This window comes from Thalia democratica, chromosome 5, assembly GCF_965202585.1.
Source record: "Thalia democratica chromosome 5, ktThaDemo2.hap1.1, whole genome shotgun sequence".
Lineage (NCBI taxonomy): Eukaryota > Metazoa > Chordata > Thaliacea > Salpida > Salpidae > Thalia > Thalia democratica.
Genome location: NC_139169.1, coordinates 35,747,204 through 35,765,914, shown reverse-complemented (window position 1 = coordinate 35,765,914; position 18,711 = coordinate 35,747,204). Strand labels below are relative to the sequence as shown.

General features: G+C 28.1%; 1 protein-coding gene across 3 annotated transcripts in view; it reads left to right on the top strand.

Annotated features, from left to right (window-relative positions):
• LOC145835558 (ATP-dependent translocase ABCB1-like) overlaps window positions 1–17,912 on the top strand; it is a 30,089-nt gene extending 12,177 nt beyond the window's left edge. For 2 of the 3 annotated variants that reach the window (XM_082943207.1, XM_082943209.1), the window contains exons 9-25: window positions 2,834–3,016; window positions 3,788–3,904; window positions 4,192–4,404; window positions 4,522–4,702; window positions 5,940–6,128; window positions 7,361–7,402; window positions 7,993–8,169; window positions 8,991–9,169; window positions 9,547–9,757; window positions 10,139–10,254; window positions 11,090–11,229; window positions 12,137–12,277; window positions 12,629–12,785; window positions 13,218–13,415; window positions 14,044–14,250; window positions 15,472–15,618; window positions 17,153–17,912. In XM_082943207.1, the coding sequence (XP_082799333.1) occupies window positions 2,834–3,016; window positions 3,788–3,904; window positions 4,192–4,404; window positions 4,522–4,702; window positions 5,940–6,128; window positions 7,361–7,402; window positions 7,993–8,169; window positions 8,991–9,169; window positions 9,547–9,757; window positions 10,139–10,254; window positions 11,090–11,229; window positions 12,137–12,277; window positions 12,629–12,785; window positions 13,218–13,415; window positions 14,044–14,250; window positions 15,472–15,618; window positions 17,153–17,356 (2,802 nt within the window). In that variant the 3' untranslated portion in view covers window positions 17,357–17,912. The remainder of the gene's footprint in view (window positions 1–2,833; window positions 3,017–3,787; window positions 3,905–4,191; window positions 4,405–4,521; window positions 4,703–5,939; window positions 6,129–7,360; window positions 7,403–7,992; window positions 8,170–8,990; window positions 9,170–9,546; window positions 9,758–10,138; window positions 10,255–11,089; window positions 11,230–12,136; window positions 12,278–12,628; window positions 12,786–13,217; window positions 13,416–14,043; window positions 14,251–15,471; window positions 15,619–17,152) is intronic. The other variant, XM_082943208.1, reaches the window with a different exon arrangement.
• The last annotated feature ends 799 nt before the right edge of the window (window positions 17,913–18,711 follow it).

The following is an 18,711-nucleotide window of genomic DNA, read 5'->3' as shown; positions in this document are numbered from 1 at the left end:
CAAATGTTTGCTAAAACTCCTACTTTTATTTCTAAATTTTCCGATTGACTATGCTTTGTCAAAGTATTGTGTAAAATTGTTAATATTTTATAGTATATATAAATAATATATATCTGTTTTTCTCTTTCTCAGCCTCTCATCAAGAAATAAAGTTTATTATTTGAAAAGTACTTTATGTTTTCATGATTTTTTTTATGTATTTTTATTTATTTAAACTTTTTTTTATAAAATCTTAGTTTTATCAGCTATTATGTTTTCCTTAACTTTTTGGTGTATGTGATAATAGTTGTATTTTAATTCACCATTAGTCTGAATTTAACAACTCTTCTTAAGTAAGATTATAATTTTCATAGATAATAGATATAATTTAAAAAACAGTTTGGTATTATAGTTAGAAAAATAATTAGCTTTTTTTTTTAATAATTACTCATTTATTGATTTTTGTATGTGTAGTCACTTATAACTTTTTTTATTAGTTATATGGAGAATAAATTTTTTATACTTGGTTGTTGGGGTACTAAACTGAGTCGAAATTTATCTAAAAAATGACTATATTGAGATAATGTAAAGAATATTTTTTTTTTAGATCTAATGCACTACAGAATAAGTTTAAAACTATTATTTGTTTTCTTAGTATATAAAAGTCTTAGGTTTCTCATTTAAAGTTTGAAAAAACGAATTTATCTTTTTTAAATAACTTATTTGATTTTGTAGAACAGAAAAAAAAAAATTAAGTTTTGAAAGCAGTGTTCATTTAAATGAGTATTACACACTACTTTGATTAGAAGTATTATGTTAACAAAATACAAAAAATAGCATGCTGTTTTATATTAGTCATACAGGGTTGCCACAAGGTCAGGAAAAACAAAAAAAATACCAAAGTTTGAAAAAACGTCAGGTTTTTTGTTTAAGTTTACTAAATTCCTTATTTTCCAAAGCATTCAAGTGGTAAAATATCATTTAAAAATCCTCTAAAGTCAGACTAAAATTGCAAAATTTTGCTAGAAATTTACAAAATTACTATTTTCCAATACCTTCATCTAGTAAAAATTAATAAAATATCCTTTATAAAACTGCAAAGTTGTTCTATCAATAAATTGAACAACTACCTTACTTGAACAAGCAGTTTTTGTATGCTTTTTAGTATTGATGATCTGTGGCATGGACACTTCCATAGTGAAACTGTGATACATACACAAAAGTTTATCTTCCAGAATTTTAGAATCAAAATTTTTTTTTGTTTAAGTAAATAATTAAGTTTTTTATAATTAGTACTAAGTTCAGTATTTTATGTAACAAGTTTATGTGTATACTTTAACTCTTTATAATTTTTTCAAATTGTTTAAATTTGATAAATAATTAAAAGCAGATTATGTTATTAACTTGACATAGAAAACTGGAGCTGTATTAGAAAAAATAAGAAACGTTATTTTGAATAGTTATAAACGTGATATTTTTATTTGGCATTGATTTAATTTTCAACAAATTAGTAGTAGATTATATGTTTTTGATTAACTGGTTTAATTAGAACTAATTAAATAAATTTTTTAATACTAATTGAATTAGGTGTTTTGTCCTCTTAATAACATATGTTATTTATGAATCTTATGTGCGTTTTAGATATTTTATCTTTCATACAGTTTTTACAGTTTAATTATTTTTAGGTTGCTATGTTTAGCATGCTATAACTATTCAAACAGGTTAATAAAAGTTTGTCTTGTTGTAAGGTTTTTCCAGATAAGTTTTGCAACTAACATGTTCGTACAATAAAATTTAAATGTATTTATAATACACATTTGTAGTAACTTAAATACATTTAAATTCGTAAACGTTTTTATTTCAGTCATGAAAAAATCGTTAACTTACAATAGTAAGCTTGTACACAAGCTCTTTGTACAATGCAATCTACATTTCATACAAAGTAAAATCAATACATTTGAAGTGCGTAGCGTGAATTAACTTTAGTTTTGCCCGTCAAAAAAAGCTTTGTTGTGTTAATATGAAAACAGTGTAAAAAACAAAATTAAGGTCATTGAAAGTTCAATAAAAAGTAAGTGTATTTAATTATTTGATTGTTTAGTTTTAAATAGTTGGTTTAATTAAATGTTAAACGCATCATTAAAAAAAGTTTTGTTTACAGCAGAGTTTTACTTTTTATAAAGTTTATGTTTATAATATATTCTTTATAAAAAGATATTTTGTCTTAAAATGTTTAACTTTTCAAAAAACGTAAAATTTCTATACAAAAATGATATATATTCAAAAAGACTTGGTAAACATTTTTACAAACACTTTGAACTAAATAAAAATTAGTGGTACATTAAAGAATTTATCAACGCTTGAAAGTCACGTCATCTGTTGCAATGATGACATTACTCACATATTTCTTTTGAAACACTTTAAATAATAACCATACCATTTGCGTTTTATGCTCCTAATAGTTTAAAAATTAGTATTTTTGTTTAGTCTAACACTATTGAAAAAAATTCCTACATGTTATACAAGAAAAACTTTATACTAATCTTAATATTATAATCTTTCAGATCTTTTGATTATAAGTGTGTATTCTTGTCATACTGGTAGCTTTAAGTATATTTTAATAATTTCTGTACTTAAAAGTTGAAATGTTAAATGTAATAAATAAGCGAAAACTTAATTTTGTTCATATTTATTTTTCTAAGAATCTTTACAGTAATACTAATTGCATATTCTCAGTGATTTTATCGTATTAATGTTAAATATGTATTTTATTTGCATCACAAGACAACCAACTACTTGACAATGAGTTTGTTGAGCACGGTCGGTTTTTCGTCAACTTATTATGACGTCACAGGTGGGGAGCAGCGTAGAGAGGTTCGCTTCTGCCAAGGCGGCCGCGTTCAAGATATTCGAGATAATAGACAGGGAGCCGGAGATAGACTCGATGAGCGAGGAAGGGTACAAACCCGACAAGATCAGGGGAGACATCAAATTGAAGGAGGTTGAGTTTCACTACCCGTCAAGAACCGATGTACAGGTTGAATTTAATATTTAATTTGTTATACAGTAATATTACTAGAAGTTTGTTATTGATAAGTTGTTTATTATATATGTTCTGTTGTTTTAAAATATAAATTTCCTATTAATACCAGATAAGTTGACATAAGTGCAGAGATGTATTTGATAATATTATATGTAATAATAATATTATGATACATTGCTTGATAATATTTGAAGTTGTGGAATATGTGATAAGCATACAATTTGTTGCTAGTAAATATTAATGAAAAATTATGACAAAATTAAGGAATTACGTGATACAAATTATTAACTGTTACTAAAAAACAAGAATTTTCTTAGTCAAATACCGTATTTGAAATAAAATACTAAAACATCTTAGTTTTTTATATTTGAACATGGATAAAGTTATTTTTGTTAGATAACAGCTTACATTGATCAGTTCTAAGGAAAATAGAAACTAAATTTATGATACTTTATATTTAAATTTTTCAAAGCATGCAAAGAAATGATTCTACTTTGTCAGAAATTTTGATTATCAGCAAGTGTTTTTTCTTAACTTGTTTTCAAAAACAATTTTTATACTTGAAAAAATACTTTAATATACTAACTACAAGTAAAATCAACAGAACTAAAATAAAGCTAATTTTTAATAGCATTAAAGTTACTACTAAATATTTTATAGTAAAAAGAATTTTAGCTTAATTGATAACACACTTTAAAATATTTTTAAGAACATCTGGTTTACAAAATGAAATTACAACATAACGTTTCAATCATAACAACACAGGTATTGAAGAAGGTGTCAATAGATGTGGAGCATGGCAAAACAACTGCTTTGTGCGGGCAATCTGGGTGCGGTAAATCCACCTGCGTTCAGCTCATGCAACGATTCTATGATCCCATTGTTTGTTTTTAATTAAAAATACTTTTTGTACGCATTAAAACTTTTTTTTAGAGTTATGCGACTTCTTTGATTTAAACTATTATTAAGTTTTAATTATAACCTTAATAAATTATGAATTTGAAAAAGGAAATTTTTCTATGATATTAAGAGTTTTAATTATTCAAAAACATCGTACAATAACAAAAGGTAATTAGATAGCTAATTTTATTTTTCATTTTCCAAAAAAATTATGAAACTAGAAAACATACTGATCAATTAAAACTGAATCATTCATATTTTGATCACAGGGTGGCGTTGTTGAGTTGGACGGCAGGGATATCAGGACCCTCAATGTTGAGTGGTTGCGTAGCAACATAGGTGTGGTTTCCCAGGAACCCGTGCTGTTTGACACGTCCATCGCGGAGAACATCAGGTACGGCAAAAACAATTGTACGACTGAGGAGCTCCACCAAGCGGCAAAACTGGCCAACGCGTTCACCTTCATCAGCAAGCTTCCCAACGTGAGTGTTTTACAAAGAAGCTAAAAATATTAAAAAATTTTTTTTTTTAATTCTACTTTTTTTGAATAAAATTAAATAAAATTATCATGAAACTTAAGCATGTAAATTTTTTTGCAGAAATTCGACACGATAGTGGGGGAGGGAGGGGCGCAGATGTCGGGCGGACAGAAGCAGAGGATTGCAATAGCGAGGGCCATCATTAAAAATCCCAAGATATTGTTGCTGGACGAAGCCACTTCCGCGCTGGATTACGAAAGCGAAGCCGTCGTGCAATCTGCGCTGGACAAAGCTGCTGAAGGTACGTTTGAATAAAGTAGTTTTATTGCCGCTTAATTGTATTGAACCATGTGCCATTATGATTGGTGCAATTATAGTTGATTGTTTATGAATTATGATTTCAAAAAAAATTTCTTTTAATGATTATCTTTCTAAAGACATTAAAGTAAAATTTATACTTTTGTCTCATATTAATGCTAGTGTATTGAAATTTAGAATAATGACTTTAGTAATCGGCATTTTTAAGAAGTTTCACGGTATAATAGTAAAATTTAAAAAAAATTATAAGTTTTTTAAAAGTAATAACGATTTCATGTTGTAACCGATAATTTTTCTCATTGTATTAATAATGGTCCTCTATATACAGTTTCTTTAAACTTTACTTAAAATAATAAAATAAAAAAGAAAGTCTACAGAGCGTAAGCCTGGACTTTTGTATGCCTTGATACAAGCTTAAGTTAACATAAAGGTTTGATCATAATAATTCGATCAGCAGACCACAAACCTTCGTTAGACTGAGAAACAGGTTTCGTTCTTATTGAAACTTGTCAGTCAATACTAAACACTTTTATGCTAAGTGTTTAATATTTATTGAATCAAAATAGTTTCATAAATTCTTATTGAATATATTTATACATCTTTATAGAAATATATATTTTTTGATCATCTAAAAAATATTCTGTAAAAAAGTTAAACTATGCAAACAGTCCTATAGTTTTAATGTCATCTGATATGTGTAAAATGTAAAAGTTTTAAAAATATAATATTTTACCTTTTTTAAATAAGATATTTCGATGATTTCATCAAAAACAAATTTAAAATACGAACCAAATGTATATTTTTTTCGTACACAAATGTATTTGTTTACGTAAAACTTCAGAGGGTATTTTCGTAAACGTATTTATTTTTTGCTGTAATCTACTTTTCAAAAATAAGTTGAATGTTTTTAAACTCTTGTTTTATTTCAACTTTCTTATTTATAATTTAATGCTGTGTTTTTGTAAATAAAAATAGTTAATTATGTTACCTAGTTGTAAGTAAAAAATAATCATCTTAATGTTTTTGACTAGTCTGTATTGTTAACTTTTCATTTAAATTAATATTTACTTACAATATGAAATAGTTAAAAAACCGATACTTTAATATCAAAACAAAAACTTCAAACTATTTACTTTGCCACAAGCATAATAACAAAGCCCGCCTTTCAACGCGTTGCATAATTAATGGCGGGAAAATGTAACGGTTGAATGCACGCACAGGCAGAACAACAGTGGTGATCGCTCACCGCCTATCAACAATCAAGAACGCCGACAAGATAATCGGTTTTCACGAGGGCGAGGCGTTGGAAGCGGGCAGCCACGAGGAACTGCTGAAGCTGGAGAAGGGAGTCTACGCCAACCTGGTCAACATGCAGTCGTACAAGGCGCCCGACGCGGCAGACGAAGACGGTTTGTGACGTCATAATACACTTGTCATTAGAATTTTAGTTTGAGGAAAATTAGTACTTTAGTTTTTGTCTTTATAAAATTTGTGTTTTTGTTCTAATCGTACCTGTAATATAAAACCCTTACACCAGGTTTTCCCAAAGTGGTCGATATTGCCCGTTGGAGGCAATATCTGCTATCAGGAGGCAATAAGTAGTACGGGTAGAAAAATAAGTAGGTACTCAACTAGTACAAAGGGGATCTATAATAATAAATGTTTTTGTTCTTTTGTTTATTTCTACTAAGTGGGTGATTATAAAAATGAATTTTGGCAAATCTGTCTTAATTTAATAATAAAACCGATAAAACAGAGTAACTTTAGATTTTTTCAAATTTTTCATAGACTGGCTAAGGCTATTTGATCGATATATATTTACATCTTAGGTTGATTTGTACTTTAATTAAGTAGACATCTAGTGATTTGATACATGATTATGTTTTTTAATTTTTGTTTTACCTAGTAAAAACTTGTTTAAAAGTTTAAAATTTTCTTCCGTGGAAAAAAGTTTTAAGTAAATACATACTTCAAATGAAATGATTTGAATAATGTTAGTTGAAATACTATGGCCAACATTTTTTTTTGCTTAAAGTTTTAGTGCATATGTTAAATAATCTTAAGAACCAGTGGTAGTATAAAAAAGTGTTCAAGTAAGCAAGCTTAATAACCCTGCAGTTGATTATGTTGAATTTAACATTTTTAGAGTAAAAAAAGTCCTTTGTAGGTGTTATGTGTTGGTTTAGTTTTGAAAACAAATCATTGAATCATTTCTGCTAGTTTTATTTTTCTTTCAAAATATTTTGCTTATTCATAAAAAAATTTTCGCGTTTCCTGTAGTTAAGATATCTTATTGTCTTTTGGTAAAACATTCTGAAGTTTGATAAGAATATCTTCTTGTTTAAAGAATAAAACAAGACTAGACTTTCTACAGATAAACTTATTGTTTCTTAGTAGATTTAATGACTCACATCATGTCATATTTTTCGGCTTTTGTTAGAAAAAAACAAATGTTCTATTTTTTTTGTTTGCATTATGTTTTGTTATCTAGTTAACTATATATTAAAGTAAAATATCTATTAGTTTAAATAATATCTACCTCGTAAAAACGTTTAAATCTAAAAAAAAGTTAGCTTGCATAAGTTAATTTTTCATTATAGTTCATATTTATTTATATAATTATATAAATTAAATTTTACAGAAGTGAAGAAAGAAGTAAGTAAGAAGATATCAGTAACGAAAGGTACTTTTTGTTTATTACTTTTTACAACAAGTATTGCAATAAGCCAGAAATGTATTCAAGCATATTGAGTAGATATTTCTTTAGCACGTTTCTTAAAATACAAAAATATACATACAGTTTTATGAAACCGTTTATTGTCTAGTATTACTTGTTTGATGATGCTTAAAATTAGTAATATATCTTTTATAGAAAAATTGCGCGTTGCGGTACAGAATTTGAATGCTACAACGATTTTCTGTTTCTGAATAAATATAAATTACGTGTTTAAAAACATTAAAACTGTTGTTTTAAATTTGGCAACTACTTTTGACAAAAAAAAATTAATTATATAAATTGAAATATTTTTGGTGGTTTTGCAAAAATTAAAATTTTGCTCATTCATATGTTTTTCCTTAACTGCAAAATATAAACTGCTTTATTGTTATTTAGATTCGTTTTGACTCAAACTAGTTCTTAAGTTGATTCTACTTTAATTTTTAAAAGTGTACACGTCTAACTTTCAGGCTCAAATATTCCAATAAGTTTTTGAATCTAACGTACTAAATGGCATAATATAATACTAAATTATTTTATTTGATAAATTTCTGCAGACACGCGTAAATCGCAGTTGAGGCAGCGAACGATGTCAGCCACCAGCGGAATGTCGTCGCAAGATGGCGCTGATGAGAAGGAAAAGGAAGACAACGGTTTGGACGAGGGAGATCTGGAGAAAGCTTCCTTCAGCAGGCTCATGGCTCAAAACAAACCGGAACTTTGCATCATTTTCAGTTAGTAATAAAACCTCATTACTTTAATAAAATTTTAAAGTCTACAAATATTTGTTGTTTAAACTAAGACTTCAATATAAAGTTGGAAACGTGTTAGAAAAAGTATTATTTAGCTAACAAATCAAGTTTTTTTTACTAATAATAAGGATAAACTTAAAATAGTGCTCTGATCAAAGTTATGTATTTTTTATTTTAGCCAGTAAAGACCAAAAACAACAAATTTTCAATATGTTCACAATCTGTCAGCAGTAAGGTTGTTGATTCCTAATGATCTATATTTGCAAAGCCCGTAATAAAATCAACTAAACTTTATTCGGCACCTGATTGCTTTATAATACAACAAGAGATGTTTCTCTGCCTTTAAAATAAAAAAATCTCTTAGTTTAGATGTTTAGACTTTATTTAGACTACGTTTATCATATTTTATGGACAGCAAAGAAGCATCACTAGTTCTATTATAAAATATTTAAATACAAAAGCAAATGTTTGAATATGATAATAATTAATTTTTAAATGTGAAAATAAAGATGAATGCAATTCAAATTGTCTTCTATCGCACCAATAAAGTAAACATAGGTGCAAAAACAAAATTAGAAATAAAATAGAATAAAAAAAAATTAACCAGGAATATAAAAAAATCATACGGTTTATACATCAATCCTTTTTTTATCTGAATAACCTACAACGAGAGACATCTTTATAAAAAATAATTCAAACAAAAGTAACGTTTAAAAAGTTCTGATAAAAATACAACTGAAACCAGTTAAAAGCACAAAGTACTACTTTTGAGTTAAGCAAATAATCAAACAAATGCTCAACAGTCGGGTGCATAGCCGCAGGGATAAACGGAGGACTTCAGCCGTTGTTCGCCATATTGTTCTCGGGAATACTGAACGCCTTCTCCATGCCACCCGGTAAGGAACAGGATGATGAGATTGTTTTGTACGCTTGCTTGTTCGTTGCCATCGGTGCCGGCCAGTTCGTATGCTTCGTTGTACAAGTACGTTGTGAAAATGTTTGTAAAAATATTTGAGATCAATATAATTTCGGTTAATATAAATAACAAATTAAATAAATATACATAAATATATTGTTAGAAATATACGTAAAAACTATATGTTCTTACAAGCTTTTTTTGTTAAGGTAAACATTTAAGAGCTTTGTTGTACTTATATTGTATTAATCATTAAAATAACTCTAAGTGTGGTGGTCAATGCTATTTAAAAAGAAATTACTACTTTAATAACCGGAAAAAAAATTAGCAGTAATTATTATTATTATTGAATTAGCTTAAAATTAGTACTAGTTTTAAGTGTTGATATATGCAAAAAAATCAAAATTTCATATCACACATAAATGGGAAATACCCTCAAACAGAACTTGTGTTTCGCGACTTCGGGGGAGCGATTGACGAAGAGGATGAGGTCCAAGTGCTTCCACGCGATGCTGCGGCAGGAGATGGCTTACTATGACGACCACAGGAACAGCACGGGGGCGTTGTGCGTCAGGTTGTCCACGGACGCAAGCAAGGTGAGGGGCGCCACCGGTGTCAGGCTGGGTTCCGTCTGCCAGGCCATACTAGGCATGGGTTGGTTATTTTGCTTTGTTTCATAAAAGTTTGGACTGATCCGAAACCTTGTCAGTTTTTAAGAACCACCTGTTAATTTTAGTTTGAGGCAATTTTATTTTCTCTCAAAATGTTTAAGACTATGAAAACAATTGCCTAATACTCAATAGTACAAGGAGAAAACTTATAAAAACAATTAATTATGTTTATAAGTTCAGTTCCGAAGCAGTAATAAAAATGTCTCAGTGAATGATTAGCATTTATTTAAAGTTTAAGTCTAGAGTATTATGTATGTATGTAAGATATTTATCGACTACAAGTTGTTCACCTTTTTCTTGCTTCATGCTTATTATAGCGTATTAATATAAACAAAAACTGAAAATATATTCAAATATGAAACAGGTGTTGCATTGGGAATAGCGTTTGCGTACAGTTGGCAGCTCACACTGCTCACAATGGCGTTCACTCCATTCATGGCTGCTGCTGGTGTCGTGCAAGCCAAAGTGTTGACCGGACAAGTGAGTACATGATGTACTTTACATATAATTAAGTGTTGTTAAAGACAAGTTGTTACTTCTTAATTAGTTCACTTATAAAATTGATGAAAATAGATTACTAAAAAACTTGAGATTAAATTCTAATGTTAAAGAAAGTAAGTATGTTGTATGTATAGTTATTTGTATAATATTTTACACAGATTTTGATCTCTTAAAAGACAAATTGTTCTAATAATCTAAAAAAAAATTGTAGCATCAAGCAAGGCTAACAGTTAAATAAAACGAAGTTTTTAAATTTCACTGTGGTTTTCATTAAATTGTTTCAGTAGTTTTCAATAAAACTAAAAAAAAAAAATTAGGTGAAGTTGTTTCACAATCAACAATGACTGGTAAAATTTTTAAGCAAACAAACAAATTTGATTACCGAATTTTTATTTGTTTAAAATTTTTACATAAAAGCTTTTTTAATTTTCAAAAAAAGCTTCATTTTGAACAAAAAACACCATAAACTAAAATATTTGTTTACCAACCAAAGCTGAAAAACTTTATGTATTTGTTTATTTATAGAAAAAAAAGTTTTCGTATTTACTTAAGTTTTTAGAATTTGTTGTAATTTTGACGTATTATGGTTGATGGTATTACAAGCTACTCGTTGAAATATAATTTTAACAAAATTTCATAAGCATATAAATAGTCAATTATATTACTGCTTAAACTTTAAAGTGTTTTTAAGCTTACAGTTTTTATTTACAATGGACTAGTTTACTAAAAATATGTTTTGTTAAATAATATAAACTTTCATTAAAATATGTGTTACTATAAAAACAAACTTCACTACATAAATTCTTATACATAGGCGGGTGCCGAGTTGAAAGCATTCGAGGAGGCAGGCAAGATAGCAACTGAAACAACCCTCAACATAAGAACTGTTGCCAGCCTGACTAAAGAAAAATTCTTCTTTGAAAAATACAAGAAGTCCCTTGTCGAACCTTTCTCGTTAGTTGGAATGTGTTTCATTATTTTTTATAGTATAAAATAAGGTTCAAAAGTCCTTGCTTTGTTTTACGTTATGTAAATGTTGTGTGTAAAGGTTCAAATCAATAACGACTTTCTAAAATTAGAATACATCGTTAATGAACTTTTTTTTTTGGGTATGTTACTCGTTAGCTGTATAACAACTAAACTTTATACTTTAGTTCAACATTTGCGTTTATAATTTAGTGTATTGCTGGCAAATTTTAAAAGTGCTAATAATATAATAATAGAGTAAAAAGGTACGCTTTAAATGTACTATGTCGAATATCTATCAAATTTAAAGGTAAAAACTAGTTTTAGTTTTTGACAGTGTTTTTAAAAATACAACTAAAAGTCTTCGTTAACAATAATCATTTTTATAAAAACATTTTAATAATTATAAAACAACCATATTACCATTAGTAGTTTTAATGTTATAAAACTTCTTAAACTTATTGATATTATTGATTTAAAGCTGTGATTTTCACGTGTATATAGTTTGAATCAGGGCTCAGCAGCTTTTTTGATGCCAGTTTTTGTACAAAAAGTTCTTTAAAATAGTTTTGCTAATAAATATATAATTACTAGTTTGAGTTATGTGATGAATATGATAGAACAAGCAATACTTATGAGTATTTAATAAATATAAAGCCTAATTGTAAGTTTTTACCAAAATAACTTACTTTTTAATAAATTGAAAATTTTAAATATAAATACTTAAACACATTTGTTTAAATTACATGTTTATAGAAATCAAGCAACTTTTGATACATATTATCATTTTAGTCTATAAAGTCTCAACCTAATTTTATCAAAAATTTACTATAATAGTTTCTACACCTTTTTTTTACTTTATTCTTGTTATACACAACTATTCCTTACATCACAGCAAATCAGTGAAGAAATCGTGGTCGTACGGCTTGTCATTCGGATTTTCACAAGCGATTGCCTTCTTTGCTTACGCTGCTGCGTTCAGATTCGGTGCGTGGCTAACCGTGCAAGGCCTCATAGATTTCGACAACGTGTTCAAGTTTGCTTTCAATTTGTTAAATTCATGAGTGTTTTTATAAGCATACATAACATTTTTATCAGTGCCTAATGTTTTTACTTCTTTCTACAGTTGCTTAAAGACTTTTAATATAACAATAGTTTGAGCTTAATTTAAGTTATCAATTAAATGATTATAAAAACATTACTAGAAATATTCAAGTTCAAAAAAAAAAAGTAGCTTACAAATAAATTAAGAAATATCGTAACTTTTTATCTAAAATATATTATCAAAGTTCTGTGAATTTTGTCAGTTTGTTTAAGTAATTACTGCAGAAATTTTATTTTGTTAACTATATAGCAGTATATAATTAATTTTCAACTACTTTAACAGAGTCTTGATGGCAGTTATTTTCGGGGCTTTTTCGGTCGGGCAAGCTTCTTCGTTCGCGCCAGATTTTGCTGAAGCCAAAATATCAAGCGCCAGAATATTCAAGTTGCTCGACAGGGAACCGGTTATTGATAACTACGCCGAAGAAGGATCTGACCTCGTTTGTATTTGTTATAATAATATTTGCTCTGGTGAAAACTTTTGATACTTTTCAAAATCGATCAACATTAAAAACATTAGACTTTTTCATCTTTATAAATTGCTATAATTACTGAACTTTTTTTTTGGTTTTTTAATCAAAACAGTTTAATCAAATTTATCAAGAAAACAGAACAGTTTTTGCTTTATAGCTATAGTTTTTAGACCATTTGATTTCATATTATTTTTTTAGGTACCTTTTGAACTTTTAGAAATATAAATTAATAATATATTCGAAACTCAACAAACTAACAACGAGCAATCATACATGATGCAACTGTTTATCTGATAACATATCCCTACATACATGTTTATATTTTTTATTGAATACTGATTTAATAGAACATTTTAATGTTTTCTTAAACTAAAGAATTCAACCGAAAAAAATCATCAGAAATCGGTTGACGGTAACATCGAGTACGAATCGATTCGCTTCAATTATCCGACCAGACCCGATTTATTAGTATTGAAGGGGCTGAACCTGGTCATCGAGCCCGGACTGACCGTGGCGCTTGTCGGTCAATCGGGGTGCGGAAAGTCCACTTGCTTGCAGTTGATCGAGAGGTTCTACGATCCCGTGGACGGTAAAGTGGTTGGTTGAATGTTTTGTTGTGAAAATTTATTATTGTTGGTCTTTTACAAATAAGTTTAGATAAGTGAAACTCAATGACAAATATGATGTTTTTGAATAATAATTAGTTTATTATTGTTTTCAGAATACCATTAATTAGTAAATACTAGGCGGTTTGCAAGTAACTATATCAGTGGTCTTCAACTTTTTCAAAGCACACTTAACTATTGAGAAAAAATATGTGCACATTAGACTATTTGAAAATAAATTGTTATTAAAGTTACTGTTTTTGTAGTGGTCGATTGCCTAAATATATTAATAACGTGTTAGAACTAATGATTTATGTTCAATTTAGTTTTTTCTAACAAAAAAAGACAAAACAAACGTCATTGAAAAATATTTTTCACCTTAATAACTTTTCTGTGCACAGTAAAACAACTTCTAAACACACAAGTGTGCACATATGCACACCGTGAAAACCACTGATCTATTTATTGTATTTATGTTTTAGTATTTTTCAATAAAGCAACAAAACCTTAGCATACTTCCTTTTTCACTCTAGTTTAGTAAGATAGTACTTCAATAGAATATTAAAAAATAAACCCTGTTATCTCCAACTCAAGTAAGCAATAAAAAATCCCCCACGTAGAAAATGGTGGAGAAGGACATCAGGGGCGTGAAGTTGGGAATGTTGCGGGGGGAGATGGGGATGGTGCAGCAGGAAGCCGTGCTGTTCGACAGGTCGATAGCGGGCAACATCAGGTACGGGGATTGCACGAGGGAGGCGAGTATGGAGGAGGTGGTCAACGCTGCCAAGGGAGCAAACATACACAACTTTGTCATGAGTCTGCCCGATGTGAGTTTCATAAAACTGATTGAAAGTTTGTCTCATTTTGTAAGTTTAGTGTTGTGGTGATAAAAATGCGTAAAAACTACACATTAATTTTTTTGTTTCGATTGTTTATAGAACTTGTTTTTTTCAGTTAAAAAAGAATGCAAAAAGTATCTTGTTAGGTATTACCATTATGGTTTGTTTAATTTCCTTAAATAACTCATGAGCTATGGCTTTTTAAGTGTATAACAAGTTTGGCTGCGTTTAAGAATTTCAATAACTCGTTATTTTAGTTATAATGAATAAAAAACAATTCATTATACATTCATTCAAGTTTTCATAACATTAGTCAGTTATTTTAGTACTGGAACATAATTTTAAGGCTTCATAAGTTTTCAACTTATTAAAGAAACATTTTATAATCTAGGTTTATTAACAATTAATGTTTTTTATATTTTCTTTGATGCTTATTTAATTTAAAAACATTTATTAAGTTCAAGATTGTGTTAATAAAAGCTACATAAATTTTAAGTAAGTTTGCACATCAACAATTGAAAAAAATTAGTTATAAAAATAGAAAGTTTCAACTATGGTTTGTTTAGGATTTAATCAAACACCTTATTAAAATTATAATTATATACAGAGAAAATAAGCAAGTTAATAAAAGCTTTTAGTACCTTAAATTTTATTTTTTATGTAAAAAATTAAATTTGTAATCCATGTTTTAAGTTACCGATAGTTTATAAATAAATTCGTTTGTTTACGGCTTCAAACTTGCTTTTATACAAACAATAAAACCGTATAAAAAATATTTCAACAAATAAAATCCGTCACTAAATAAATTTATGACGTTCTTAAGTTCAAGGTCTCTTTAAATTTTTACTTAAGTTCGATAAAACTTTAGCTGTTTTTTGAAATCTTTCGCTTTACTTATTTAGTACATATCTACTAAGATTAAAAAAAGTAGTCCAAAACATAAAGTTATTGATATTTTTATAAGTAGAATTTGAAAGTGTTTTTCTTATCTGTATCTTGTTTCGCCAGTTATAAACAAACACAAAAAATCAAAACCTTGAAACAATTAGTTTTCAGTAAAAATCAAAACATTCACGACTCGACTCCGCTAACATTTATGAGTGAGCCCTGAGCAATGTTCCCATCAAAAAAAAACAATCAACCTCATTTAAAATTTAACAAAAATCTGTCAAAAGTAATTCAAACTTTTACGTTTGTAATCAATTGTAGAAATACGAGACGAGCGCGGGCGCGAAGGGAACGCAGCTGTCGGGAGGGCAGAAGCAGAGGATTGCCATCGCCAGGGCGCTGCTGAGGAATCCCAAGATATTGTTGCTGGATGAAGCCACTTCCGCGCTGGATACCGAGAGCGAAAAGGTTATTTGTATTTGATACATGGTGGGTGTTGTAAGATTTTAAAGGTGTTGAATTTTTAAATGCAAGTGTTAAAATTGATAGTTGTAAACTTTGAGATTTATTTATATTATTAAGGTGTTGATAAAAGTTTTTTTAATCATATTTTTTGGTAGGTACTTTCAAATCAAAAAAACAGTACTGTTAAATCATATATGTTCAGTTTATGAATACAAGATTAAAGCAGGTTAATATTTCAACAAGCATTTTTTAAGCAAAAACAAAAGTTTACTATGAAGCTAGCTTATACGGCACTTTCCCTCTGCGTAATTAATTTTCAATTTGTACAAATTTATGCTAGAAAAATACTAATACAATTTTTTGTATTATAAATAAAAGCTAATAGTTGAGTGTAAAGTAGCCAAGTATTTAGTTTAATGAATAGTTTAGTAAAACAAAGTTATACTTTTATTTTAAAATGTTATCAAAGAAGGAAAAAGTAAGGTTTTAAGATTGTTTATTTTTCGTATATCATAAGTATATATAATAAACCTTAAACTTTTGCGATTATAAATTTCACACTTCCAACGAAAATTAAATAAAGTGTCAGAATTTAATTTAAAAAAGTTGTGTAATACTTTAGTTTCAACTAGAAAGAAGAAACTTGTATGCAAAAATATATATATTTAAACTGACAGTTTTTCAGTTTAATTCCATTTATTTTACAAAGGTTGCCAAAAACATGATGCTCAGCTGTACATATAAATGTTTTAGTATAAAAGTATTTTAGTTTTTTAGCTAAAAATTACAAACAAAACTAAAGCATACAAAACACTTATACACCAAGTTAAATAGTGTTAATTCAATAAATTAAGATAAGATTTTTTTTTTGACAGTCGCAAAAAAATTTAACGCTCAAGGAGAAATACTCAATAACATAACAACTACTTAAAATATTCTACTTTGTAGAACAACTACTAGTTTACGCACTTGATGACTGTCAAAGTAAACTTTTAAAAAGAAGTAATGATTACGGTTTCCTAATTTAAGATTAAAGACATAAGTGGTGAAAAAAAAGATTAAATAATTTTTACTGCTTCCATTCTTCGATGTTTACCTATGGGGTCGGGTAAAATGTTAGGTTATTCATGACAGATTTAAGAGTTTCATGTTCAATAGTTAGGATGATTAATTTTTAGTATATTGTTAAGTACTTAATGGTAAGTAGGTGTTATAATCAATGTAACTCATTTTGCACTGGTAAGACTTTTGTACCATTATTATGTATCGTTTATATAATGTTTGTCAGGGTGACTAACAGACTGAACTAAAATGCTTGAAAACTAATCATTCAAATTTGTCTGGATATTGTTGATTTTTATTTTTGAGTAAAATCTTAGGTAATTAATTAAAAATTTTGATGAGCATTTCAAGTTGCAATAATCTTCAAAGTTTAAGGTCGGAGTTAGTGTTGGCCCATTTATTACAATTAATATTTTTGTACTTAAGTATCGGTATCCGAAACAACTAATATTTTCTCATCATTGTTACGTCACAGATAGTGCAGGACGCGCTCGACGCGGCATCGGAGGGTCGAACGTGCATCGTGATCGCGCACAGGTTGTCGACGGTGAAGAAGGCGGACGTGATAGCGGTGGTCGAGCAGGGACAGGTGGTGGAGAAGGGAACCCACGAGGAACTGATCAAGATGAAGAAGAGCTACTACGCCCTCGTCAACGCCCAACTGAACAGCAACAAGTAGGCTTTCTGTTGAGGGGTTTCCCCACACTTAATCACTTTCACATCAAATTGTTTTCAGGTTGTTATAGTTTGTATCAGTTTCAAGGCAAAGTAATTTTTTAACGAGTATAGAGTTTTATTTCTGACAGTTCATATCTTAATACAATTCACAGCTTGATATTAAAACATTTGGTTGCTAATCGTTTGATTTCGTAATTCTTTGTTTTATGATGGTACAGAGCTTATAATTTTTACAATTAGAATTTTAAATTGGTTTTTCAATAGAAAACGGTAAGTTCATAACGTTTTTTAAGCGTTTTAAAACCACTTAAATTGTTTAGTTTTACCTGTTGAATGATTCATTAACATTAAAAAATATATAAATCATCAAAATTATAGCTTACTCTAATTTTTTTATTGGTTATTTCAACAATATTTATACGTATATAAATACAAGCAACTTAAACTTTTGCTTTACTGTTTATTTTCTACGTATTGCAATTTAAGATCATTTAGAAAAAACTCATAAGTTTTTTATTTTATTTTAACATTTAAAAGAGCTGTATTTAAAAGCGTAAAAGTTTGAAAGACAACATAATTTAGTTCAAATTTTAAAATATAAAAATATTCTTTGCTTTACTTTTTATTTCAAAGTGCCAGCAATTTTTTTTTAATGTGAACTACATTAAAACATACTTTAGTTTTTGTAAAATCAAGTTTTTTCTGTCTTACAACCAGAACTGTTTGATTTTGAAACAATTGTTTTATTTTCGTTTTATAGCTTATTTAAATAATTTAATTACTTCAAGAAATTTATTTGAATATTGTTACTGACAATTTTTTCTTAAAAATTCGTCGAATAAATTGTCACATTTGGTTTTCTATAACCAACAACTTTTTAAAGCTGTTATTTATTTTTAACGAAGTAATGATTTATTTTGAGATCGATTTTGGTTATAAAAGTTGAGTAGAAATCATATATTTATAAAATTATTTGAAAAAGAAATATATTAAAAAGATAAACGAAAACATGTACGGATAGAATAAATATTTATTGTTAAAGTTCAAAAATAAGTTAGTTATTACGAATAAAACTAACAAGTTAAACAAACTAATATATTCAGTAAATAACCAGTGGAATATCACAAAAGTATACAAATAACTATTCAGTATTCATTCAAAGTTTAGAATTTTCAACTGTTCCGCTATTTATTTTGAAGTATATTTCAAATGAAACAATCAGTAAAATATTAAGTTATGTTGCCATTGAAAAAATACTTTTTAAGCTTTTGTAGGTTTCTGTTTAGTAAGATATTAGATAAGTAAAAGAAATGTTCTTTGTTTTGTATAAATTTATGTTTAAAATGAAGGTAAAGA